Consider the following 25723-nt stretch of genomic DNA (forward strand, 5'->3'; position numbering starts at 1 on the left):
CCACCCGTGTGTCTGAATACATCTGGACCTGAACTGGGGTCCTGAGTCTGAGTCTGTGCTTTTCTTTTCATCACTGGACAGTCTGACGCTGGGGATGGGATCCCCAAATGCCTGCCTGGTGATGTTTAAAAGTCAGGCAAGGGCCATCTCCTCCCCACCTCACCCCTACTAGGCACAGCAGTGGTTCAAGACTGGTGGCCATCAGCCTGCAAGGGGGCAATTTTCTAGTGACCACGAGGCAAGTAACTGTCCTGGAATGCATGGGTCAGTGTGTGTGTGTGTGTGTGTGTGTGTGTGTGTGTGCGCGCGCGCACTTGTGCGTGTGTGCACATGTGTGCACGAACGTTGAGGAGGGAGGTAGTGTCTGTCAGCCAGCCTGTAGGAGGGGGTGGGGAAGGGGGAAATGTGAGAGGACTCTCAGTCCTCCCCCTTACTTGCCCCCTAGAGCTCAAGCTCGCTCTCTCGGAAGGAATGTCGGGGTTGGGGATTCCCCCCACTCCTTATCCCACAGCTCAATCTGGACCCACTCCGGCCCCCTCCCTCCTTTCCCCTGGAAACAGGCTGAATCAGCCTGGGCCCCAGGAGGAGCAGAAGTCAGGAAGGGGCGGTTGGGGTTGTGGGGAGCCCCTTCGCCCACACCTCCCGGCCCCTCAGCAATGGCAGGACGCTGGGATCGCTTCCTCCCTCTGCACAGGGCTGGAATCAGTGGAGGGGCCTGGGGAGGAGAGCCTGCACAGGACCCACAGGCCCTCACCCAGGGCTATTCCCTTTCCTGCACCCCGCAGCAGGATTCTTCGAGGGAGGGCAGAAGGAGCGGGGACGGAGGAGCCATGGTTGGGCCAGGCCTCCCTTGAGGGGTCAGGGACCTCCGAGGAGAGCCTGTGTTTACTTTCCTTGCTAAGAGTGTGGGGTCGGGGCCCTGCAGCAGATGCGGGCCTTAGAAGCCCGTGCACTGCACCTGGCCCACCTGGAAACTCAGGTGGGGCCATTTCTCTCACTGCCCCAGAGGCAGAAGGGGACACGAGGCCAGACATACTGCACGAATCCCCCACCCTCGACACCCCATGGGTCCGAGATCCTCGACGCTAAACCCGGCCCTTCCCTGGCTTCTCGCAGCCTCTTCCCATTGGCCAGGGGCCTTGCCGAACTCGCCAATGAGCAGGCAGGGTTCCGGCGCCAGGCGGGGCGGGCCCCAGCACGCCGACGTTTACCTTGGGAGCCCCGCCCTCCTCCCTATTTAAAGGGCCCGCGCCTGCTCCCCCGCGACCGCCTCAGAGGGAGGGGCTGCGCGGGCAGCCGGCCGAGGGCTCGGACCTCTCCTCCAGGCGCCGGCTGCGCGTGGCAGCCCAGAAGGAGCTTATGTTGGCCGGACTGTAGGAAAAAATCTTTAACGAGGAGGGAAACAAATCATAATATTTCCTACTCTGGCTTCCCAGCTCCATTGCCTGGAAAGGCGCCCCCATAGAGCGCCCGTCCCGCGCAGAATCCTATCTCCCTGAGATTGATGACCCAGACCACCGACGTTTATAGATTTATAGTTTCCTGGCCCCATCAGTTAGCTTTAAACGTGAACTCTTGGTGTGTAGACTGGAGGGAAAGCTCGTGTGTGTGTGTCTCTGTGTGTGTGTGTGTGTGTGTGTGTGTCTGTCTGTCTGTCTGTCTGTCTGTCTATGTGTATCTGGTGTGCATGTCTGTCTCTGTGTGTCCGTCTGTGTGTCTGTATCTATGTGTGCCTGTGTGTGTCTGTCTCTGTGTCTGTGTGTGTATTAAGGGTAGGGAGAGTCCAGGAAACTTGCCACTGCAGAGGATCCCTAAACCTCCAAAGTGGGATTTTTCAGGGCTCAGTGGAGAGGAAGTGGGAGAGAGAATGAGTTCACCCACCAAGGTGACTAACTCACCGAGTGACCCTGGGTAGGTGGTTTTCCTTCCCTGAACCTCAGTTTCCTCATCTACAGAGGGCGTGGGGTGCGGGCGCTAGGACCAAGGGCTTGCTCGTTGCCTTTTTGTCCGTAGTGAATGATAGAAACCCACCCTAGCTGAACCGCTCCGGAGGTCAAGCTCCAAATACCAGCTGGTCTCCAAAACTCTCTAAAAGGAGTTCCATCTGGCATGCCCGGCAGTCAGGAGGGGGCTTGGGGGTGACAGGAAATCCCTGCCTGCCATTCGGGGTCCGCCCAGCTCAGGAAGAAACCCACATGGAGGAGGGTCTGTGCGTCCCCACCACCCCCTGCCTGCCCCTTGGCTGCTCTCTCTCCCTGGAAGACTTGGGCCCCTTCCTCTGGAAGCTTCTTGCTGCTGGGCCTTCGTTGCCGTTTCCACAGGTGGGGCGGGGGCTGAGTACCTCCGGCAGATTCCTAGGGGCCCCCTAAAAGAGGTCTCTGAATAGGACCTGGCTCTGCTACGTGGACTGGAAGCGCTCAAGGACCCCTGGCCAGCCTGGAGAAAGGGTCCCTCCTCTCCCAGGATCCTGGAAAGGGCCTGGCAAAGGCTTATCGCCTAAGAAGCAGCTGCTGGAGAAATACCTCAAGGACTGACTCACCGCCCGCATCCCCGGCCCCCCCCGCCCCCCCACCCTACTCACTGGGCCCCACACCAGGGCTTGAGAGAGACCCTGAGAAAGTGAGAAGCGGTGAACTGAGCCCTCTGCCCTGGATCTGGGGACTGAGGCTAGCTCAGTCCTGGCTATAACTGTGGGGTGTCTCGTGGAGGAGGGGAATGACCCTCCAAAACGGTCTTCACCATGGATCAAAGTTCTTCCGAGAGACTTTCAGCCAAGGTCTCCAGCTTAGTGCTGTCTTACCCGGGAGTGATGGACATATAACCTGCTAGTGTCCTGGCCCTCGGGTACCACCCCTGTCCCTGTATCTAGCATGGCCCTGGGAGGGGGGCTGAGACCCAGAGCTGAAAGCCTGCCTCCTCTCGCCAAGGAGCAAATCCAGGAGGGGGCATCTGCTGTGGTTGGAAAGTGGGAGACCATGAGTGCCGTGGTTGCTTCCCGTCTACTGTCTGGATCCAGTTTTCCTAGTTAATAAATCGGAATTCTGGGTCAGGGAGATCGTACAGCGATTAAGGCATTTACTTTTGCATGCAGCTGACTTCTCGTCAAATCTCTGCACCCCTGCATGATTCTCCATGTATTGCCAGGAGTCCCCCTGGCTGAACACAGGGCTGAACACACACACACACACACACACACACACACAGAAAAGACACTGGAATCCCTATTCCCGTCACAAACAGACAGCTTCCTCTTCCGCTGGGGTAGCTGAGCAGATTTCATGCATCTGAACGTTCTTGGGGAAGTTGAAACCATCACAAAAAATGTGGGACGAGGATCACTTCCAGCCAGCCGAGAAGAGAAGAGGTTTCCCAACTCATTTTGTCCTGGATAGACCACCTGCCCTCACCAGTTCGGTCTCAGCTGAGACTCTGAGTCGGGCACTGTTTGCAAGTGTTCTGTGTATTCACTGTGTTAGATGTTTGCACGTGTGACACAAATTTATACGTTTGTCCTCTTAATCCCCTGAGGAGAGTAGTAAGTGCCTGACAAACATCGTGTCTTTCAGACAACGCGATAAGGTAGGAATGAGTCTCACCGCACAGAGGAGAATACAGTGATAGGGGAACGCAGGCTCTGGGCAAAGAACAGAGCTGGGGGAGGCGAGCAAGTCCCTAACAGCAGAGCCTGTGCTCCCCCCTGCCCCCTGTAAGCACATGCGCCTGCGTCTGGACCCCTGGCCCGAATTCCAGGGGCTTCTTTCTCTGCTTCTGCCCCTGGATAGGGTCCAAGTATTTTAAGCCAGAGAGACCAGCAACCCCAGGCCTCTCGACAATCCCCCAGAAGCCAGTCTTTAACTAAGCACCAGACAGAACCCTCAGGGCCTGAAACAACTCCCCCACGTTCCCCCAACCCCACCCACCATCTCTTCCAAACCCCTTTTGGAGATGGAACTCCTTTGAGAGAGAGTTTTGGAGACCAACCAGTATTTGGAGCCTGACCTCCGTCCAGAGCAGTTCTGCTAAGGTGGGCTTCTATCATTCACTTATGGGCAAAAGGCGATGAGCAAACCCTTGGTCCTAGCGCCCGCGCCCCACGCCCTCAGTAAATTCACCCCCCCCCCCCGCCCCGTGAGCAAATCACGAGGGGAACAATGACACAATGACATTTCCTTACAGACATATCAAGAAAAAGACCTCGGAAGGGCCAGTCCTGGGTGCTCTTTAATAATGAGAGATGACACGTGTTGGGGAATTGCTAAGTGCCAGGATCTTTCTCAGGTCTTTCCATACGTTGGCTTGGTTAATCCTCATAACACTCCTAGCACATAGGAATTACCATGGTCCCCCAGGTGCACAGAGAAAATGAAACAGAGAGAGGTTAATTAGCTCGCCCAAGATCACAGTGACCACTGGTTTTCAGGCTTTTTTGTTTATTTGTTTCTAAGAAATACATTTTACATCATTAACCAGTTCACACACAAACACACACACAGACACACACACACACACACACACACACACACACACACATGACTGAGATAAAAATATCATGGGGTATTTAACTTCCCTGTGCTCCTTGCGCTCTGATAGTTTCTACTTTATTTTGGTCTGATTTATTTTTTTTCTGAGATTCTGGTCGTGACCTACTAAATTGATTTCACAACCATTAATGAGTCACCACCCACAGTTTAATCGGGACTGAGTCATAAGCGAGAAGGATCCAGGCCAGGAGGCAAAGGCAAGGAACGTGGCTCCTGAGACTATTCTCTTGGTACAAGGGATGGCCTGGGAAGGGGGCCCTGGAGGCCTGAGGACAGTGGGGACTGGACTAAGTAAAGGGCTGCGGGCCCCGGGAACCCCACCCTCCTGCATCCCAGCAAAGGGTCATGCCACGACCTCAAAAGCTGCCTTTAGGGACACAAAAGTTGCTGGCATCGGCACACTCCTCCTTTCATTTAGACTGTCCATGAGGGAAGCAGAGTGGACTCAAAAACTGCTTTGGAGAATCAAAGAGATTTGCACCAGGGCACTGAGCCAGCCCCTGTCTCCTATCTAGGGATTCTTTTGTTTGTTTGTTTTATGTTGGAGCCACACATGGTGGTGCTCGGGAGCTACTCCTGGCTCTGTGCTCAGGGGTCTCTCCTGCTGGTCTTTAGGGGAACCCTGGGGTTGTTGGGAATCAAACCCAGGTGCCATTCATGGCTTGCAAAGCAGGTACTCCAGCCTATGGAGCTGTCTCTCCAAACCCCAAGCTTCGGGGGATTCTTGCCTGCCACCCTCAGCCCCCACCTTGAGGAGGATGCCCCTGAGGGGGATGACGATGCCGTGACCAGCGAGCCGCAGATGCTAGAGGGTGACAGATGTTGAAGACGGTGCTAGAATTAAGGACGGGAAGAGTAACCAAGAGGCTCTTGGTGGAGGGGCTGTTCATGAGAATGGGAAGAGTAAGAGGGCTGCGGGTGGGGCTATGGTGACGGGGATGGGGGTACCCCCGCCCCCGGCAGCACCTGCATCCCGTCCCAAGTTAGACTCAGCCCTCCCCCTCTCCTCACCTCCTCCCCCAGCATTTCCCCGAGCACCTGGACCACTTCGCGGAGAACATGGAGGACTTCTCCAATGACCTGTTCAGCAGCTTCTTTGACGACCCGGTGCTGGACGACAAGAGTCCCCTCCTGGACATGGAGCTGGACGCCCCCACACCGGGCATCCAGGCAGAGCACAGTTACTCGCTCAGCGGAGACTCGGCACCCCAGAGCCCCCTCGTGCCCATCAAAATGGAGGACACCACCCAGGGTAAGGAGGAGGGAGCCGAGAGGGCACAGACCCCCAGGGGCAGGGGGCAGAGAGCTTCCAAGGGACCCTGGGGGTTCCCTGCAGGCTGAGACATCCCCTACGAACATCTCGGGAGGAGGCTGGTCTGGCCTTTTGTTTTGGTTTGGGAAAGTCACACCTATCAGTGATCAGGGTTTACTCTTGGCCCTGTGCTCAGGGATCACTCCTGCTGGGGTTTGGAGGACCATACAGGGTGCCTGGGATTAAACCCAGGTTGGCCACATGCAAAGCAACTGCCTTAAACGCTATACAGTCGCTTGGGCCCTGGTTCCTGTCTCTAATCTAGAAATGATTTGATTTTATTCAGATCTGGTTTTGGGGTGGCACCCAGCTGTGCTTAGTGACCACTCCTGGTGGTGCTCCGGGGACTATAAGCAGTGTCAGGGATTGAATCCTGGTAGCCGTGTGCAAGTCAAGCACCTAACCCACCACACTGTCTCTCAGTCCTGGCCCGGCCTTTTCATCCTCCCTCAGACCAAACCCACATGGGAATGTCTCAGGGGAAGTTATTGCTGAGTAATTCTAGAAACTTGTTAAAATGCACATTCATAGGCAGTGCTCTGCCGGGTCAGGAAGCCTGCAGGTTTAGGATCAACCTTCCAGATGGTTCTGAGCGTACACTTGGGTTTGATAATCGCTGACTTGGAGGAAACAGTGAAGGGAATTAAATAATAAATGTGGGCACATTTCCAAAATTCTGGAACCTTCCACCTCCTCCTACTGTAGTATCCTCCCAGATGCCAACTGGGAGAGACTTCGGTGCCCCACTTTTATTCTTGAAGCTAGAGCCTGTTCTAGCATGTTCTAGGTAGCTAACCCTCCCTACCCACCTCCTTTTAGGAAAAGGGCCCCTCGAGTTTCTCCTCTGAGGGAATCCTTCTCCCAGACTCCAAACTACACCCCCCAGACGAGCTCCCTTTGGCCCTGTCCAGCACAGACACTCCTGGCTCTGTTAGACCTGAGAAGGTGGCTGCGATCATGGCTCCTGGCCTCTGGGCCTCAGTTTCTTCATCGACAAATGGGAGTAACTGGGGACATTTCTATAGAATTCCCCAGGGCCCGAGGGACCTGTGTATTCACCATCTCATTTGTTCCTCACCATTCACAGGTGGGGTAGAAACCACTTCGACATTATCCCCCCCTTTGCACCAGTAACAAAACACTCTCTCTCTCTCTCTCTCTCTCTCTCTCTATATATATATATATATATATATATATATATCTTTTTTTTTTTTTGCTTTTTGGTTCACACCAGGCAATGCACAGGGGTCACTCCTGGCTCTGCACTCAGGAATTACTCCTGGCGGTGCTCTGGGGACCGTATGGGATGCTGGGAATCGAAACTGGGTCAGCCACATGCAAGGCCAATGCCCTACCCACTGTGCTATTGCTCCAGCCCCATCTCTCTCTCTCTCTATCTTACACACACACACACACACACACACACACTCACACACCCAGTGAAATGCAGAGCCGAGAGCTGGAAACAAGCCAGTCTGATTCTGTGCTTCACACCCTGGCACCCCCAAATTTGCAGCAAGGAGGCACTGGCCATGGAACCAGGCTCTCTTCAGTGGAAACCCCCATGCCTCCACCAGCTATGGGCTAATTTTGAACAAGTTACTTCACCTCGCTGGGTCTCTGTTTCCTCATTTATAAAATGAAGATCAAAAAAGCCAGAGAAATAGTACAGGGAAGCAGGGCACTTGTTTGCATGTCGCTGACCTGGATTTGGCACCCCAGAGCCCTGCCAGGAGTGATCCCTGAGCATGGAGCCAGGAGTAAGCCCTGAACTCTGCTGGGTGTGGCCCCAAAAACCAAGAAACAAAATGATCATATATGCCTTGAGAAGCCTGGTCAGAATTAAATTTAAATGTCTATATAACTCAATAATAATAATAGATCAATAATTAGTGGCTAGTCTCTAGCTACACTCATCAAAGTCTTTCATTTAATTTCTTCTTCTTTTTTTTTTATGGTTTTGAGGTCACACCCAGCAATGCTCAGGGGTTATTCCTGGCTCTACACTCAGGAATAATTCCTGGCCGAGCTTGGGGAGCCATATGGGATGCCGGGGATTGAGCTGGAGTGGCCCGTATTCAAGGTCAACACCCACCTACTCTACTATCATCTGGTCCCAAAGCCTTTTTTTTTTCTGTCCTTTGGGGCCACACCCGGAGGTACTTAGGTGCCCTACGAAGTGCCTCCTGTTTGCAAGGCATAGGCCCTCTAGCCTGCTGCCCTCTCTCTCTGGTCCCCGGAAGTCCTTCTGAATGAATTCTACTCTGACCCGTGTCCCAAGTCCTCTTTTTGCCTTAGGAGGACAGTGTTCTCCGCGAGTCTCTCCCGCCTCCTCGGTGAGGGAGCAGGACTCCGGAGGAGCCAGAGGGGGGCACTGCAGGCTGCTGGAATCCCTGCCCGCCGCGCTCGGGAGGCTGAAGCCAGTTTCTGCGGACGCAAGGCTGACAGCTGTGCCCGGTGCAACATCTTTGAGATTCTGGGGCCCAGGACCAGGGCCTCCTCCCCTCCCACCCCATGAAGGCTGGGATATCTTGGTGGGGCCTCTAGACCCTGTGGCTGCAGAGGCCTCAGCCTGCATGGTGGGCGTGGGGGGTGGATTCTCTCCCCTGCCAGTTCTCCCCTCCACCCACCCCTGCTGGGCCACCCCAAGTTTATTTTTAGAGCAATTTGTCTGTGGGCCTTTTGCGGGGGCCAACTTCCCGGAGGCCAGCGGGCTGGCCCTGTAATTTGGGAAGATTGTGGGTGTCCCTGGAGCCCAGGGGTGGCCTGTGGTCCAGTGCCAGGCCCTCATGCTCCCAGCAGGGTGGGGCCTGGCCTCTGACATGGGGTTGGTGACCCCCTCCTCACCCAGAGCCCCCAAGTCCAGGGTCCCCCCCTAGCCACTGCTCTGCAGCTGGCCTTGCGGGCTGCTTCCCGTGAGCCATCCCCCGTGTGCCAGGCTGACCAGGCTGTGGGAAAGGGGTGAGGCCTGCCAGCCTGGTGTCCGAGGGGAAGTGCACTGTGTGTGGGGGGGGGCGGGGGGGTGGCACTGTCCTGGAAAGCCTGAGCAGGCATCACCCCACAGGTCCCACTAGCATCAGTCACACGTCAAGTCCCACTGATCTCAGTTAAGTGTATAGTGTATTCTTCCTTCCAGGTCTGGCTCTAGAATGTCCCCTGCCCCACACCACCACTGCCACTGACTTTATTCAGGTCTCCCCTAGTCCCTGAAGACCTTTATTTTATTTTATTTTATTTTATTTTAATTTTTTGCTTTTTGGGTCACACCCAGTGATGCTCAGGGGTTACTCCTGGTTCTGCACTCAGGAATTACTCCTGGTGGCGCTTGAGGGACCATATGGGATACCAGGGATGGTCTCGTGCAAGGCAAACGCCCCACCCGCTGTGCTATCATTCCAGCCCCCAGAGACCATTTCAACAGGAGATTTTTTTGTTTGTTTATTTGGGCATCACAGCTATTGACGCTCAAGGGCTACCCCCAGATCAGTGCTCAGAGGTCACTTGTAGCTCTGGGGACCCTGCTCCGCTGGGGGTTGAATCCAGGGCTCCCATGTGCCCTGCCTGCACTCCAGCCTGTCGAGTCATCTCCCCAGGATTTGTTTTGGGGGCAGAGGGGCCTCACCCATTGATTTCAGGGCTTTAGTGTTAGGGATTACTCCAGGTGAAGCATCAGGAAGCCATAACAGAACACCAGGGATCGAACCCGGGTCAGCTGCATGAGAGGCAAGAGCCCAAGCCACTGTACTCTCTCTTCCTCTCTCTCCTTCCCTTCCTCTCCCCCACACCCCACCCCTACCCCGCGGGATCTTTTTTGAACATTTCAAATTCAAGCAAGCTGAAAACTTTGGCAAACTTTCCACTGCTGAGCTGGAGCAACAGCACAGCGGGTAGGGCATTTGCCTTGCATGTGGCTGACCCAGGTTTGATTCCCAGCATCCCATATGGTCCCCTGAGCACCGCTGGGAGTAATTCCTGAGTGCATGAGCCAGGAGTAACCCCTGTGCATCGCCAGGTGTGGCCAAAAAAGAAAAAAAAAACTCTCCACTGCTGAGCCGGAGCGATAGTACAGTAGGTAGGGCATTTGCCTTGCACGCAGCCGACCCGGGTTCGATCCCTGGCATCCCGTATGGTCCCCCAAGCACCGCCAGGAGTAATTCCTGAGTGCAGAGCCAGGAGTAACCCCTGAGCATTGCTGGGTGTAAACCACCCAAAAAGGAAAAAAAAACACCAAACTCCACTGCTTCTGCAAAATTCACATCTCGAAGCCCAGGTCTCCAAGCCCTCGCCCCCAGCCTTGCCGGCTTCTCTCACCGCATCTCTCCTTCCCTTTCCGCCCCAGCACCTCAATAGGGCTCCGCACTGAGTCCCAGCACTAGCATCGCACTCAGGCAATAGTCACCAGCTTGCCCTCGCTGCCCAGAGGTGGCTGGAAGGCCGTCAGTGACCTCCTCTTGGTCATTACGACCCATGATGAGGTGGCGATGGTGGTGGTGGCAGCTTAGTCGCTCACCGCCAGTCCCGAGGGACCCAGGCTGTAGGCCACGCCCACTCGGTCAGGTGCAGAATGAACGAGCCAGCCCCAGAGCTGGATCGATAGTACCATGGATAGGTAGGGCACTTGTCTGGCACACAGCTGACCCGGGTTCGATCCCTGGCAGCCCATATTCGGTCCCCCGAGCCCTGCCAGGAGTGATCCTGGGGTGCAGAGCCAGTAGTCAGCGCTGAGCACCGCCGGGCGTGGCCCAAACACCAAAAGATAAAAGAACAGAAAATGCCAGCTGCGTCTCTCGGGGTCCCAGCCCTGCTTCCCCTCTCCCGGGGGCCTCCTGCCCTTTCCCACTCTCCTCCCGGTACCCCAGCCTCTGTCCTCGGCCTGGCCCTACAGTGCTCCCGCTAGGTGACAGCCCTCCTGGCCTGGCTTCCCCTGAGCCCGGGTCCTGCTCTCGCCCCCCCAGAAGTGGAGCACGGAGCCTGGCTGCTGGGACGCAAACTCTGCTCGGTCATGGTGAAGCAGGAGCAGAGCCCGGAGCTGCCCGTGGACCCGCTGGCCGCCGCCGCCGCTGCTGCCGCCGCTGCTGCCTCCACTGCCACCCCTGTGGGCCCTGCCCCGCTGCTGGGCCTCAGCCCCCTGTCCAGGCTGCCCATCCCCCACCAGGTGAGTCTGGGCTCCTCAGAGGGGCCGAGGGAGGGAGGAGGGGCCATGGGACTCCAGGGGAAGAGGCAGTCCCACCCGCTGATCCCAGGGCTCTGGAACAGGGACAAGTTGGGGACAGAGGGGCCCGAGCCCCAGGTCTCTCTCTCTCTCTGCCCAACCTCGAAGCCTCCTGCAGTGGTCAGGGACCTCGCTGGGGGCCGGAGCAAGTTTCCAAGGGCCCAGGCAGGCTCCGGTGGGAGGGGCTGGACTGGGGGCTCGCAGATGGAGCTGCACAGGCCAGTTTGTTTCCTCCAAGTGCCAGGAATTTTTAAAAAGGAAGAAAGGCTGAGAGGGAAACACAAAATTTTTGCTCTATGTCGTTGTTAGACTCGTGAGATTAGGACCTGGGACGGGGCGGGGGGCTGGAGGCCACACCCCACAGCGCCAAGGGTGGAACCTAGGGTTCCTGCATCCCAAGTCATATTTTTTCCAGGGGTAGGATGGGGTGGGAGGGGGTCTCCCAAATAGTGCTCAGGAGAGGGCCAGAGAGAAAGTCCACTGGGTGAGACATTTGCCTTGCACATGACTCAGGTTCGATCTCAGCACCCCATGTGGTTCCCCCAAACCCCACCAGGAGTGATCCCTGAGCACAGAGCCAGGAGTAAGCCCTGAGCATCGCTGGGTGTGGCCCCCAAACAAGCAACAAACAAACAGACAACAAGCAGCTCAGGAGGCTGCTCCCAGGGCTCCTGCCAGGTGACAGAGCTGGTGGCAGGGCTGAGGACATGGTGCTACCATGGGGCTGGGGGCCACGAGGACCACCCCGGCAGTGTCTGAGGGCCTCCCTCCAGATGCTGCTCTAAGGTGTGGGGGTGGATATGCTATCCCAGGACTCAAACCTAGGTCCCAGCACCCACAGCTGAGCTGTATCCTTAGCCCAGGGTGAGTCTGCCCACCCCCGTCTCATGCCCACGCCAGCCCCCGGGAGTGTCTTCACACAGAAGGCAGAGTGTGAAGACACTCCCAGACATGGGAGTCCTCCTGGGAGAGGCACTGCCCGTGTCCTGGGGCCCTCCGGGGACACAGCGGGGCTGCAGCCTCCCCCTTCTTCTCCTTTCCTTCTCTGCCGATGAGCTTCTACCCCGGCTCTGCCCAGGGAGGGCCAGTGTAGACTCTGGGGGGGTGGGGGTAGAAGAATCTGTCCAGCCCCGCCCCCTGCTGGCCGCCTGAATCAGCACGAGTGGCCAGTCTGGACCAGTCCAGGGGCTAAGGCCCTGGCCTTGCATGTGACCAAGCCCGCTTCCATCCCTCGGCACCCCCAGGACTGACCCCTGAGCACAGAGGCAGGAGTAGCCCCTGCCGGGAGAGATTCAGATATCAAAGAAACAGGAAAAAGGCAGGTCAGCCTCTCTGCCTTCCACTGACCCTGAGGTCAGGGCTGGCTGCCACTGTGGAAGAACTTGTATGGCCTTGACCGTGACCGCTGGAGCCCTGTCCGGGCAGGACGGGAAGTGCTCCCAGCCCCCTCTTTCAGCCGAACTGGTGGGGCTCCTGGAGAAGACCCCGGAGCCAGGGCCAGGCCTTGCTCCAGGGTGCAATGTGACACCAATGGAGCCCCCTCCGTCCCCGTCACGGGCCCCCCCAGCTATGCCTTGGGACTCTCCAGCCTCCTCACCAGCTCCGACCTCTGTGGGTCTTACCCATCCTCCTCAGTCCTGGAGTCTCTGCACACACCCCACCCGTGTCTCTGCTGGCTGCAGACCCCGGGGTGCCAGGGGACGGCGGGTAATCCTGAGACCAGCCCCCCAGCACGGTTCCGCCCTCAGAGAGCACACCCCATGTTTGCGTGCTGGTCGTCCTGTGCCTGCATCTCTGTATGTTCGAGTCCTTTCTGGGACAGGAAGTTGCCTGAGAGAGGGAGAGAGAAATGCTCGTTTGTTCGAAGGGTAACTCGAGCACCCACAGTCCCTCGCTTTGGACCCCTTGGGGTTTGCCAATGGCTCAAATTTTTGGTCTGCATCCTACCCCCACCTCACCCCTGCGACATCTATGGCCCTGCCCCTCGACTCCAGCAGCCCACGTTCTGGCAATTTCCAGATCTTGGGTACCGCCTGGCCTTAGCTCCTCTCCCAGCCTGGCTCGAGTTTGCCGAGAGGCACCCCATCCTTTCGCTGGAGCGCCCCTCTGGAGGGGTCAGGCTCGCTTCCCACCGAGGCCCCGCCTGTGTAGTGGTTCCCCAGCCCCATGCTGATGTCACCTCCCAAGCCCAGGCCAATCAGCTTTGGTGGTCAGCGTGGGGGCCTGGCCTCGAGGACAGCAGGACATCCCCCTCTTTCCCAGAGCTTCTGGCCTGAGCCACGCCGCAGCCGTACTCGGAGTGATCTGGCTCCTCCCAGCAGGAGAACCAGCCCCCGTAGCCTCCAGGAGGCCGGGAACTCTGGGCCCAGCACCTCCTCAGCTCCTCAGTGGGAGGAAGAGGGGGGATGGGATGGCAGCCCCCGAAATACAGGGTCCCACCTGGCTCTTCCCCAGGCACCAGGAGAGATGACTCAGCTGCCAGTGATCAAAGCAGAGCCCCAGGAGGTGAACCAGTTCCTCAAAGTGACACAAGGTAAGCGTGTCCAGGGAGGCACCCATCACAGGGCCCATCTTGATTCCCTTGGTCCCACCCACCCATCTCCTTCGACGTTGCTTACCAATGCCCAGAATATCCTCCCTACCCTGACCACTCTCCCTCCTGCCTGTCCCCTTGTTACCTAGTCTATAACTGTCACCACTGTGGCTTACATCCTCTCACCCCCTTTATCAACGTCCCTCCCATCACTCACTAACTGAAGCCCAGTCTGTAATCCTCCATTCATCATCCCTTCCATCCATCCGTCTGCTGATCCATCTGTCCATTTACCCATCTATCCATCAGTCATCCATCCATCTGTCTGTTGGTCGATCTGTCCGCTTACCCATCTACCCATCCATCTGTCTGTTGGTTGATTGTCCACTTACCCATCTACCCATCCATCAATCCAATGTTCATCCATCTGTCTATCCATATCTCTCCATTGTTCATCCATCAAGCTATCTGCCCATCCATCCATCCATCCACGTATAGAACAAGAGTGCACTGGGCTTCTCAGGGGCTTTGGAAGCAGAGAGCAGAGATAGCCCCTAAGCCAGTGAACAGAGCAGTGAGAGCCCCAGACAAACACAGCCAGGCTGTGAACTGAAGAGGGTAGAACCCCGGCAGCCTGGAGACCCTGACATCCCAGGCCTGACAGGGGAGAAAGGAACTCAGGAGCTTCTTGGATTGACTAGGAGAAAAGTCTAGGTTGGCCCAAAGGAAAAAGGGCTAACCAAACCTCATCCTCCTCATCATCCCTCAGATGCTGAAGTGGCACGTGCTGTGTTTCAGGAACTGGGTTAAGTTCCACAAGGTTGTGCTAGAGAGACAACACAGGGGTTAACACGCTGGCCTTTCACATGTTCCAAAGTTCGATCCCCAGCATCCCATATGGTCCCCTGATCCCCTCCAGGAGTGATCCCTGAGTGCAGGGCCGGAAGGAAGCCCTAAGGACCTCCAGGTGTGGCCCAAAAGTCAAGGAGTCTGGGGCCAGAGCAATAGTACAGCTGGAAGGGCCTTTGCTTTGCTTGAGACCAACCTGTGTTTGATCCCCAGCACCCCAAATGGTCCCTTGAGCCTGCCAGGAGTGACAGGGGAGTGTAGAGTCAGGAGGAAGCCCTGAACGCCACAGGGCGTGCCCCCACCCCCAAAATGGAGCCAAGGAAGGGATCCCAGAATCCAGCCCCGGTGGTATCCATGGCCATGACCAGGCTCCAGGGAGGCAGGGGCAGGGATGGGCAGCAGGGATGGAAGGGAGGGATGGACAGCGGAAACGGGTGGTGGGGAGGGACAGCGGGGATGGACAGCAGGGATAGATGGATGGATGGATGGATGGATGGATGGATGGATGGATGGATGGATGGATGGATGGACGGACGGTGGGGATAGGGCAGGGATGGGGGGCAGGATGGATGGCAGAGATGGACAGCGAGTGTGGGTGGCGGGGATGGACAGCAGGGGTGGTGGTAGGGTTAGACGGCAGGGTGGGTAGTGGGAATGCATGGTGGGGATGGACAGCGGGAATGGACAGCAGGGATGGACAGCTTCCCAGGAGCAACTCTGTGCTTGTGTGTGTGAACAGGCGGTGGGGTGTGGGGGGGTAGGGGGAGGGGTTTCTGACATCACAGCTCGGGTGCCACAGCCTGTCTCCCCCCATGCCAGGGGTGCTGGGGCCCCTACTAAGCTCCACTCTGATGTCCAGCAGACGGGGGGGCCTGTCTCCCTGCTAATTGGCTCCCCTCTCTCCCCAGAGGACCTGGTGCAGATGCCACCAACGCCCCCCAGCAGCCACGGCAGTGACAGCGACGGCTCCCAGAGTCCCCGCTCTCTGCCTCCCTCCAGCCCTGTCCGGCCCATGGCCCGCTCCTCCACGGCCATCTCCAGCTCCCCGCTCCTCACTGCCCCGCATGTAAGCAGGGGGCCCCGGGCCTTGGTGGGGGCAGGGTACTGGCTCTGAGTCAAGGCACTCCTCCTGCGCACAGGCCCCCAGATCTGGAACAGTAGAAGCCCGTGAGGCCACCCAGCCCAGACGTCAGAGCTAAGACGGGAAGGCGAGGGGCTGGAGAGACAGTGCAGTGGGGAGGGCTCGTGCCTCGTACATGGTCCAGCTGGTTCAATCCCGGGCATCACATGGGGTCTCCAGAGCCCCACCATAATCCTTGAGTGTAAAGCCAGGAGTGAGGGGCTGGAGCAATAGCACAGAGGGTAGGGCGTTTGCCTTGCACGCAGCCCAACCCAGGTTCGATCCCCAGCATCCCATATGGTCCCCTGAGCACCGCCAGGAGTAATTCCTGAGTGCATGAGCCAGGAGTAACCCCTGAGCATCACCAGGTGTGACCCCCCCAAAAAAAAGCCAGGAGTGAGCCCTGAGCACCACTGGGAATGGTGCTCCCTCCCACCCACCCACAGCCCCTAAAACTTAACATTCTGACTCTCGGGGCAGCTGGGGAGTTCTTCTTGGGGAGTTGACCGAGGGAGCCCAGAGTCCCCTAGGGAATAGGTACTGTACCCAGAGTCCAGGGATGGATCTGAGGACCCTGGGAGTAAAAACCAGTAGGGGTCTGAGGCGAGGTGCTGTTTTTGGGGCCCTGAAAAAAAGAGTTTGGAGGCTGGTAATCGTACAGCGGGTAGGGCACTTGCCTTGCATGCAGCCAACCCAGGTTTACTCCCCAGCATCCCATACGGTCCCCTGAGCACACCAGGACTGATCTCTCAGCACAGCCCTGAGCACCACCAGGTGTGGCCCCAAAAATGAAAAATAAAAGAGTTTGGGGACTGTGGAATCCAGGTTTGGAGCTCAGGAGCCCTGGTGACCCGGTCATGTTGAAAGCCTAACACGGGCCCCCTCAGAGCTACTCAGGTCCCCTTCTCCAGATGAGAAAACTAGGTCGGAGGGATAGCACAGCTGGTAAGGCATTTGTTTGCCTTACACATGGCTGACCCGGGTTCAGTCCCCAGCATCTCATATCATCACCTGAGCACCGCCAGGAATAACTGCTGGATGTAGTTCCCCCCTTCAAAAAGAAGGAGAGAAAGAAAGAAAGAAAGAAAGAAAGAAAGAAAGAAAGAAAGAAAGAAAGAAAGAAAGAAAGAAAGAAAGAAAGAAAGAAAGAAAGAAAGAAAGAGAGAGAGAGAGAGAGAAAGGAAGGAAGGAAGGAAGGAAGGAAGGAAGGAAGGAAGGAAGGAAGGAAGGAAGGAAGGAAGGAAGGAAGGAAGGAAGGAAGGAAGGAAGGAAGGAAGGAAGGAAGGAAGCTGTGTCTAGGGAGTGGGGTCCCTGCTAGGCCACACTGCAGGGCAGCTCTCCCTGGAGCCGGACACAACCCTGTCCTCCTCCCCACAGAAACTTCAGGGGACCTCGGGGCCACTGCTGCTGACGGAGGAGGAGAAGCGAACCCTGATCGCCGAGGGCTACCCCATCCCCACCAAACTCCCCCTCACCAAAGCTGAGGAGAAGGCCTTGAAGAGGGTCCGGAGGAAAATCAAGAACAAGGTAGAGCAGAGCGTGGTCCAGGTCCCACCTGGGGGACTGCCCGGATGGGTGGGGAACCCACCACCTCCCCCCACCCGAAATACCAGCCTGGAAATGGGTGGGGGGAGGTTTGCAGGAAGTTTACAGGAAGTGGCTCTGTATGTGGATGTGGCCACAGTAACCCTGCGCCGCCTTCCCCCCCCTCTAGATCTCGGCCCAGGAGAGCCGCAGGAAGAAGAAGGAGTACGTGGAGTGCCTAGAAAAGAAGTAAGAGGGGACCGAGCGATAGCACAGTGGGGAGGGTATTTGCCTTGCACACGGCTGACCCAGGTTCAATCCCCGGCATCCCACAGGGTCCCCCGAGCACCGTCAGGAGTAATTCCTGAATGCATGAGCCAGGAGTCACCCCTGTGCATCGCCGGGTGTGACCCAAAAAGCAAAAAAAAAAAAAAAATAGAAAGAAAGAAAAGAGGCTTGAACTTTCCCCCGTCCCAGGGCATCGGGGCACAGACAGGGGCACCCTGAGTGGGAACAACGAGGGGGCAGGGGCTGCAGAGGTGGGAGGCAGAGCTGAGGAGGGGGGTGGCGGCCGTGTGGGCCTCTCCCTCAGTTTGGTGTGTGCCCCGCCCCCACAGGGTAGAGACGTTCACATCAGAGAACAACGAGCTGTGGAAGAAGGTGGGGTGGAGACCCTGGAGAACGCCAACAGGTAGGCAGTGCCAGGCCCCGCCTGCCCCCCCCCGGCCCGCCACGGGGGTGCCTGGCTGCGGAATGGGTCTGGGAGGCCGGAGCGCAGAGAGGCTGGGGAATTCAGGAGGACAGGCGCCCCCGAGTCAGGGCCCGCAGCCCTCCCCAGACTGTCTGCACGCCCCGGCCTGGGCAGGGCTGGGGCTGGGCCAGAGAGAGTCTGAGATGTGGCAGGAGGCTCAGCACTTTTCAAGGTTTTCAAAGTGTGGTCAAAGAGCCAAGTGGCCACCGCACGTCCTGACAGCTTCATAGAAAAGCTTCTTTGGGGACCGGAGTGATAGGACAGTGGGGAGGGTGCTGGCCTTGCACACAGCCAACCCAGGTTTGATCACCGACATCCCATATGGTCCCCCAAGCCCTGCCAGGAGGGGTCCCTGAGTACAGAGCCAGGAATAAGCCCTCAGCACCACCAAAAACAGAAGAAGAAGAAAGAAGAAGAAGGAAGAAGGGAGGAGGAGGAGGAGGAGGAGGAGGAGGAGGAGAAAGGGGAGAAGGAGAAGGAGGAGGAGGAGGAGGAGGAGGAGGAGGAGGAGGAGAAGAAGAAGGAGAAGAAGAAGAAGAAGAAGAAGAAGAAGAAGAAGAAGAAGAAGAAGAAGAAGAAGAAGAAGAAGAAGAAGAAGAAGAAGGAGAAGGAGAAGGAGAAGGAGGAGAAGAAGAAGAGGAGGAGGAAGAGGAGGAGGAGAAGGAAGAAGAGGAGGAGGAGGAGGAAGAGGAGGAGGAGGAGAAGGAGGAGGAGAACAAGAACAAGAACAACAACAACAACTTCTTTCAAGGCCTCATCGAGGCAGCAGGCCAAGACTCTGCCATAAGGGACCTCATAAGCCCTGGGGGGTCACCCAGGACCCCTTGACCCCTCACAACCACTGTCTCGCCCCTGGCTGCTCGAAGGGAGCTTCTGGGCCAGCAGCAGCTGCTGGGCGTGAGAAATGCAGAGCCAGGGAGTCTCCCAGGCCAGCTGACTCAGACCCGGCACTTCGACCAGTTCCCGGGTGATTCACTTGCTCAGTTAAGTCAGAGAGACGGGGAGCAGGACGGGGGCTGGGGGGATGGGGGAGTAGGGGGGTAGTGGGGGAGGGTGGACGGACAGCCTGTCCCTGGCCCAGCAGCTCCACAGCTGCTGCTACTCTGGGTTCTGCGCGCCCCCCAGTTATTTTGGTGATTCTGAGGAAGCTGCTGACCCTTAGGTTTGAGGGCGTGGGGGCTACTTCTGGGAGGGCCCAGTGACACTGTGCTGGCGTTTCTGAAGTGTCAGCTCATGGGGCTGGAGTGATAGTACAGTGGGCAGGGCACTTGCCTTGCATGTGGCCGACCCAGGTTTGATCCCCAGCATCCCGTATGATCCCCTGAACATCTCCAGGGGACCGCTACTGCATCCTGAGAGCAGAGCCAGGAGTAACCCCTGAGCATTGCTGGCTGTGGCCCCCAAAACAAAAATGTCAACTCACATGACTGTTTCTGCTGTGGCCTCCTTGCCAGGAGCCAGCCAGGACTCCCAGAAGGTCTCTGGTATGAGGAGAGGTGTTAGGAGTCAAACCCAATGCCTCACGCGTACAAAGGATGCACTCACTACCGAGCATCATCCCCAGCCCCAGTGCTTAATAATGGTGTCGTCCCATTGTTGATCAATTTGCTCGAGCGGGCACCAGTAACGTCTCCATGGTGAGACTTGTTGTTACTGTTTTTGGTATATTGAATATGCCATGGGTAGCTTGCCAGGCTCTGCTGTGCGGGCGGGATACTCTCGGTAGCTAGCCGGGCTCTCCGAGAGGGACAGAGGAATCGAACCCGGGTCGGCCGCATGCAAGGCAAATGTCCTACCCGTTGTGCTATCACTCCAGTCCTAAACAAGTAACTGAAAAACCAAGTAACACTGACACAACAGCACATGTGCTCAATGGCAGGGTTTTTCCTTATTTCCTTCCTTTCCCCCCAGCTGCTCCACGCCCCAGAGCGGCCTTTAGAAAGCCCCCCTCATTCAGGGAAGGAGAACGGGACCCCCTCAGCCTTCCACCTAAATCTCCCCAGATGCCTCGCAGGCCCTAAGTGGGGCCAGGCCCTTGGAGCTAGTTCGCCACCTGCTGTCCATTCTGAGAACTGCAACCGGGTGGAGAAAGCGATGATTCAAGATCCGTTCCGCTGCGTGGGCCGAGCCCCCTCGGCGTGGAGCGAACGATGCCACACTGGGTGGAAACTGGCCCCCGCCTTCGGGAAGCCCAGAGTTAGCCATGGAGACTGACAGGGATGTCTATAAATAAACCCAGTGTTCCGTGTGCTATGACTAATGCCAAAACCGCAATGACACAAAAATGAGTCCACCATTTACTGAGCACTCAGCACTGGCCAGAGTGGCCACAGGCTGTCGGTGCAGGGAGGGGGCAGAGCGCAAAGGGAGGCGGACACGGGTGTGGGTGCAGAAGAAGAGGGTGACCCCAGCCCCTAGGTGGGCGCCGGCCTTCCTGCACACCACCCCCCTCCCCCCGCCACGCTTTGGCTTCCTCGCAGGACACCCCCGTCCCCCCTCAGGGGGCCCTGCCACTGGCCATGAGGCAGGCCCCAGGTGTCCGAGCCGCACCACAGAGGAGCCGAGCGGGGGGTGACCTTTTCTGTCCTGAGTGAAGCAGCCACCTGGGGCGGAAGCCGGGTCTGGAGCCAACCCAGGTCCTCCCCAGGATGGGTGGCAAGAAGCCTGCTGGGTCCCCGCCAGTGACCGCTGTGTCCCCCACCCCCACCCCCAGGACCCTGCTCCAGCAGCTGCAGAAACTCCAGACTCTGGTCACCAACAAGATCTCCAGACCATACAAGATGGCCGCCACCCAGACAGGGACCTGCCTCATGGTACGTGCCCTGGCCTGCTCCACGCCGCCTCTCCGGGCTGGGTGGCCGAGCTCGGGCAGCGGTCCTAGGGGCCCCGTGCCTGGGGTAAGACCATGCCAGTCTCGGGGCTGGAGCACAGCGGGTAGGGCGTTCGCCTTGCACGCAGCCGACCCGGGTTCGAATCCCAGCATCCCATATGGTCCCCTGAGCACCGCCAGGAGTAATTCCTGAGTGCAGAGCCAGGAGGAACCCTTGTGTATCGCCAGGTGTGACCCAAAAAAGAGCAAAAAAAAAAAAAAAAAAAACATGCCAGTCTCTTTCAGCAGGCCCATGGAATGTTCTAGAACATGACCATTTCTCACCTGGGATGGGTGTGTTATGACTCCTGCCACGTAGGGGACAGCAGTGGCTTCTGTGCCTGTGGGGACGAGGCTTTCTGGGATGGATGAGGGTGGGGGTCCTTGAATGCAGAGGCCCTGAGCGCCCAGCGGCGGCCTCTGCTGGCCCCCCTGTGAGAGGGACAGGTGGCCTGCTTAGTCCGCGCTTTAGGCCCCCCTCCTGCAGCTGGGAATCCAGTCCAGTCCCCCCCTCCCTGCAAGAGAAAAACAAGCAGGGCCCCTTCTGTCACCCCCCCACCCCCCACCCCCGGCAGTGCCTATAGCCTCCGGAAGTGGCGGTCAGCTGGGGGCCACTGATCGTGCGGTCCTGGGGCTGCTCTCTCCCCACTCCCAGGTGGCAGCCTTGTGCTTCGTCCTGGTCCTCGGCTCCCTCGTGCCCTGCCTCCCCGAGTTCTCCTCCAGCCCCCACACTGTGGAGGAGCACCCCGCGGCTGACAGCGTCTACACGGACAGTCAGAGTGAGTCCCCACCTCCCACCCCGGGCCGGAAGCTTCGGGGTAACCCCCTCTGCTGCTCTCTCCTCATGCAGAGGGCCAGAGGGCACCCAGATGCCCCATGTGTGCTGGGGGGCTGGGTCTGAGATGCCAGATCGCGGGGTGGGGGGAGCGGCGGGGGGTGTGGAGGGAGTCTGGGGGGCGGATTTGGAGATAGCGGGAAGGAGTGCCAGGGTTAGGGGACGCCTGCTAAGACCCTCAGTGTTTCACGGCCAGATAGCAAAGGGGTACCCACTGACCGGCTATCCCAATAAGGCAGCCTCTGAGAGCTGGGAGCCTCTGGGATACCCCTCCCTGAGGTCAGCAGGGGTGCCTTGATACCTGGCCGTGTCTGCCGGGGACAGAGGACAGGGTGCTGCCAAGGCACCTCATCTCACCACCCGAGAGGCTTGGGAGAACATAGTGGGTAAGAGCACGGAGCTGCGGGCCTGCACTGCGTGTAGGAGGCCCAGGGTCCACCCAATGGTCTCCTGAATACCAGGAGTAGCCCCAAGTGTCCTCAGGCATCACCCCAAAACAATGAATATAAACATTAAAAAAAGAATAGCATGGGGGCTGGAGTGATAGCACAGCCGGTAGGGTGTTTGCCTTGCACACCATCGACCCAGGTTCGATTCCCATCATCCCTATGGTCCCCTGAGCATTGCCAAGAGTAATTCCTGAGTGCAGAGCCAGGAGTAACCCCTGTTACTCCCGGGTATGTAATCACCGGGTATGACCCAAAAAGGAAAAAAAAAATAGCATAGGGACCAGAGCAGTAGTACAACAGGTAGGGCATCTGCCTTGTACATGCCGACCCAGGTTCGATCCCCAGCATCTCATAGGGTCCCCCATGCACCGCCAGGAATGATTCCTGAGTGCAGATCCAAAAGCGCCTATACACACACACACACACACACACACACACACACACACACAGCATGGGGGGCCAGAGAGATAGCACAGTGTGTAGCATGCTTGCTTTGCATGTGACCGACTCAGGTTTGATCCCAAGCACCCCATGTGGTCCCCTGAGCACACTGCCGTAAGTGATCCCTAAGCACAGAGCCAGGAGTAAGGCCTAAACATTGCCAGGCATGACCCTCCCCCCCAAAAAAAAAACACATAAAAACAACTTGGAGCTATAGAAACATACCATCAAACCTGCTGCCACTCCTGCTGGCTGTGTGACATTGGGCTTGTGTCTTGAGCTCTCTGTGCTTTTTTTTTTTTTACTGCTTCCTCTGGGGGGGGCAATTCGCTGTGTACTGAGCAGGGGCCCAGGAGGGAAGCAGCAGGTGCTAGGGGAGGGCGCCAGAGGAAAGGGGAGGCGCAGGGAAGGAAAGGCTGGGTTTGCACGCCCCCGGGATTCCAGCGAGGCCTGCCTGACCTTGGGGAGCTCTGAGCTATCGCAGGAGGAGGAAGAGGAAACAGATGGAGGTGGGGGCGGGGTGCAGAAAGAAGGTTTCTTAGTGCTTATGTGGAGGAGGCCTGAGTCCTGCAGGGCCTTGGAGGGAGGAAGCAGGGGAGGCCAGGGACGGGAAGAGGAAGGGGGTGGGGGTGGCGGGCTCCACTCCGGGGACTGCGGTAGCCTGAGACGGAGTGGAGAGAACAGTTGCTCAGGGAGGTGGCACAGGGACAGCAGCGGAAGGACTGGGGGGGACACGTGTCCCCTGCGAAGGCCAGGGAGCTGGAGGTGGAGGCAGCCCCCGCCCCTGTAGAGGACGCTACACACTGGGGGCGAGTGTGGAAGAGCCATGAGGAGTAGGTGGGGCGTGGGGAGGAGGGGGGAGCTGGGCGGGAAGGACTCCCTCCCTGGGAGGGCAGTGGGGTTCAGGCGGTGTAGGGGAAGGACCAGAAGGGAAGAGGGGAGGAGGGCGCAGGAGGGAGCAGTGGGGGGTGGGTGCTCATCTCTCTACCAGAGGAAATGCTTCTGGAGCTGACTGGCAGGGGGTGCCCTTCCCATACTGGAAGCTGGGGGTGTCCACCCCCCCCGTGGAGCAGAGAGCCCCCACAGCCCTGCCCCTCCCATCTCCTCCCTACAGACCCCCCCCCACACACACACACACACTGGCACGGGGGCCTGCTGGGCTGGGCTGAAAGGGGTTGTGCCCAACCCAGCACACAGGCGGACCCCATAGACTTTTTTTGGGTTTTGGCTTTTTGAACTCTTTTTTTTTAATTTATTTTTTATTTTTTTATTTTTGGGTCACACCGGGCGATGCACAGGGGTTACTCCTGGCTCTTTACTCAGGAATTACTCCTGGTGGTGCTCAGGGGACCATATGGGATGCTGGGATTCAAACCCGGGTTGGCCGCGTGCAAGGCAAACGCCCTACCCGCTGTGCTATCACTCCAGCCCCAGGGTTTTGGCTTTTTGGGTCATACCCGGCGATGCACAGGGGTTACTCCTGGCTTTACACTCAGGAATCACCCCTGGCGGTGCTCCGGGGACCGTGTGGGATGCTGGGAATCGAACCCGGGGCAGCCGCGTGCAAGGCAAACGCCCTCCCCTCTGTGCTATGGCTCCAGCCCCCATAGACGTGTTTCCATGGCTGACAAAGCAGGGTGGAGAGTGGAGGAGAGGTTTGCCCACGGGCGGGCGGTGAGCAGCGGGTGGGGAGGCCTCGAGCCCAGCGCCATGCCCCCATGCCCCCAGCCCCGCCTGGCTTCTCTCCTTAATTGTTTATTTCACTTGTAATTTGGGGGCCACGCCCAGCGGTGCTGGGATGCGGACTTGGCCCACATCCGATTGCCCCCCCCCCCCCACACACACACACAGCGCCACCTCCTGGCCGTGTCCTGGCGCTGCTTCCTACGCACAGGTGAAGGGGGGTCCTGGGGTGGCATCTCAGACAGGTGAAACGCAAAGACGTGACTTCCGAGGTCCCACAGGTTGGGAGCGAGCGAGCCGGGGTACAAACGGCCCGGAGTGAAGGCACCAGGGCGACAGGACAGAGGCAAGGCGTAGGCCTTGCACGCGGCTGACCCGCTGACCCAGGTTCGATGCCCGGCACCCCGTATGGTCCCCCGAGTTGGCCAGGAGTGATCCCTGAGGGCGGAGCCAGGAGTAAGCCCCCGAGCATCACCAGGTCTGGCCTCAGAACCAAACAACGAACCAAACACCCACCACTAACGCGGCCTAGACGATTCCAGGTGGTGTCCCCGTGGTGAGGGGCTGCGAGAGCCCCGCTCAGCCCCGCTCCCCGCCCCCCCTGCAGTGCCCTCCCGGAGCCTCCTGTTCTACGACGAGGGCGCGGGCTCGTGGGAGGACGGCCGCGGCGCCCTGCTGCCCGTGGAGCCCCCGGAAGGCTGGGAGATCAAGCCCGGGGGGCCGGCGGAGCCGCGGCCCCAGGACCCCCTACAGCACGACCACCTGGACGGCACCCACGAGACCACCAAGTACCTGAGCGAGGCCTGGCCCAAGGACCTCGGGGCCAACGGCTCCAGCCCCGACTTCTCGCACCCCAAGGAGTGGCTCCGCGAGAGGTGCGTGTCTTCCCCCCTCCGAAGGGGTGTCCCAGCCCCCAGGCCCGCAGAGGGGGGCGCAGGGGGACGGAGGCTGGGGCGCGGGCGGAGAGGGAGGTCGCCCTCCCCGCGGCCCAGGGCACGCCTCACTTCCTTCTCTTTGCAGGGACCTGGGCCCCAACACCACCATCAAACTCTCCTAGACGACCAGAAAGCAGGACTCACCCCCCGCCGACACGGATTGGGCGTGTCCTGCGCGCGAACCCGGATCCGGCTCCTGAGAAAGGGTTTCACGACTCCACGACTCCTCCTTTGCCCCGGATCTTGGCTGGGGCCACCCCTTGTGCCCCACCCCGCACCCCCAATTTGGACTGTTCCCTTGGGCTAACCACTCTGTCCTCACCCCTCCCGCCCACCCACAACCATCTCTCCTCAGATCAACCACTCACTCCCACCTTCTCGGAAGGGACGGCCCCGTCCCCACCACGGACACCCCAACATGCACCCCACCCCCACTGTACAGAGACCCAAACCAGAAATTGTTTGTAAATAATGACCTTATTTTTTATTATTGCCATCCCCCTAAGATATTGTATTTTACAATCTCCCTCCGCCCTTCGCCCCACCCCCTCCTTGTTTTATATTATATGAAGTTAGTGCGGGCTTTGCTGTTCCCTGGCCTGGGAAAGAGGGTGTCCCCCCACACCTCTCGCCTGGCCTCCCCCCTGCCGCTGCCCGAGCCTCGGGCCT

At 58.3% G+C, this 25723-nt stretch overlaps 1 protein-coding gene across 1 annotated transcript in view; it reads left to right on the top strand.

Moving 5' to 3' along the window:
- CREB3L1 (cAMP responsive element binding protein 3 like 1) overlaps positions 1–25395 on the top strand; it is a 42145-nt gene extending 16750 nt beyond the window's left edge. Inside the window, 12 exon segments of the mRNA XM_004619056.2 lie at positions 5565–5793; positions 10809–11008; positions 13520–13598; positions 15356–15513; positions 16945–17094; positions 17282–17340; positions 17709–17751; positions 17754–17782; positions 20556–20655; positions 21367–21490; positions 24727–24994; positions 25140–25395. Of these exon segments, the coding sequence (XP_004619113.2) occupies positions 5565–5793; positions 10809–11008; positions 13520–13598; positions 15356–15513; positions 16945–17094; positions 17282–17340; positions 17709–17751; positions 17754–17782; positions 20556–20655; positions 21367–21490; positions 24727–24994; positions 25140–25176 (1476 nt within the window). The 3' untranslated portion in view covers positions 25177–25395.
- The last annotated feature ends 328 nt before the right edge of the window (positions 25396–25723 follow it).

This window comes from Sorex araneus, chromosome 6 (genome assembly GCF_027595985.1).
Source record: "Sorex araneus isolate mSorAra2 chromosome 6, mSorAra2.pri, whole genome shotgun sequence".
Classification (NCBI taxonomy): Eukaryota; Metazoa; Chordata; class Mammalia; order Eulipotyphla; family Soricidae; genus Sorex; species Sorex araneus.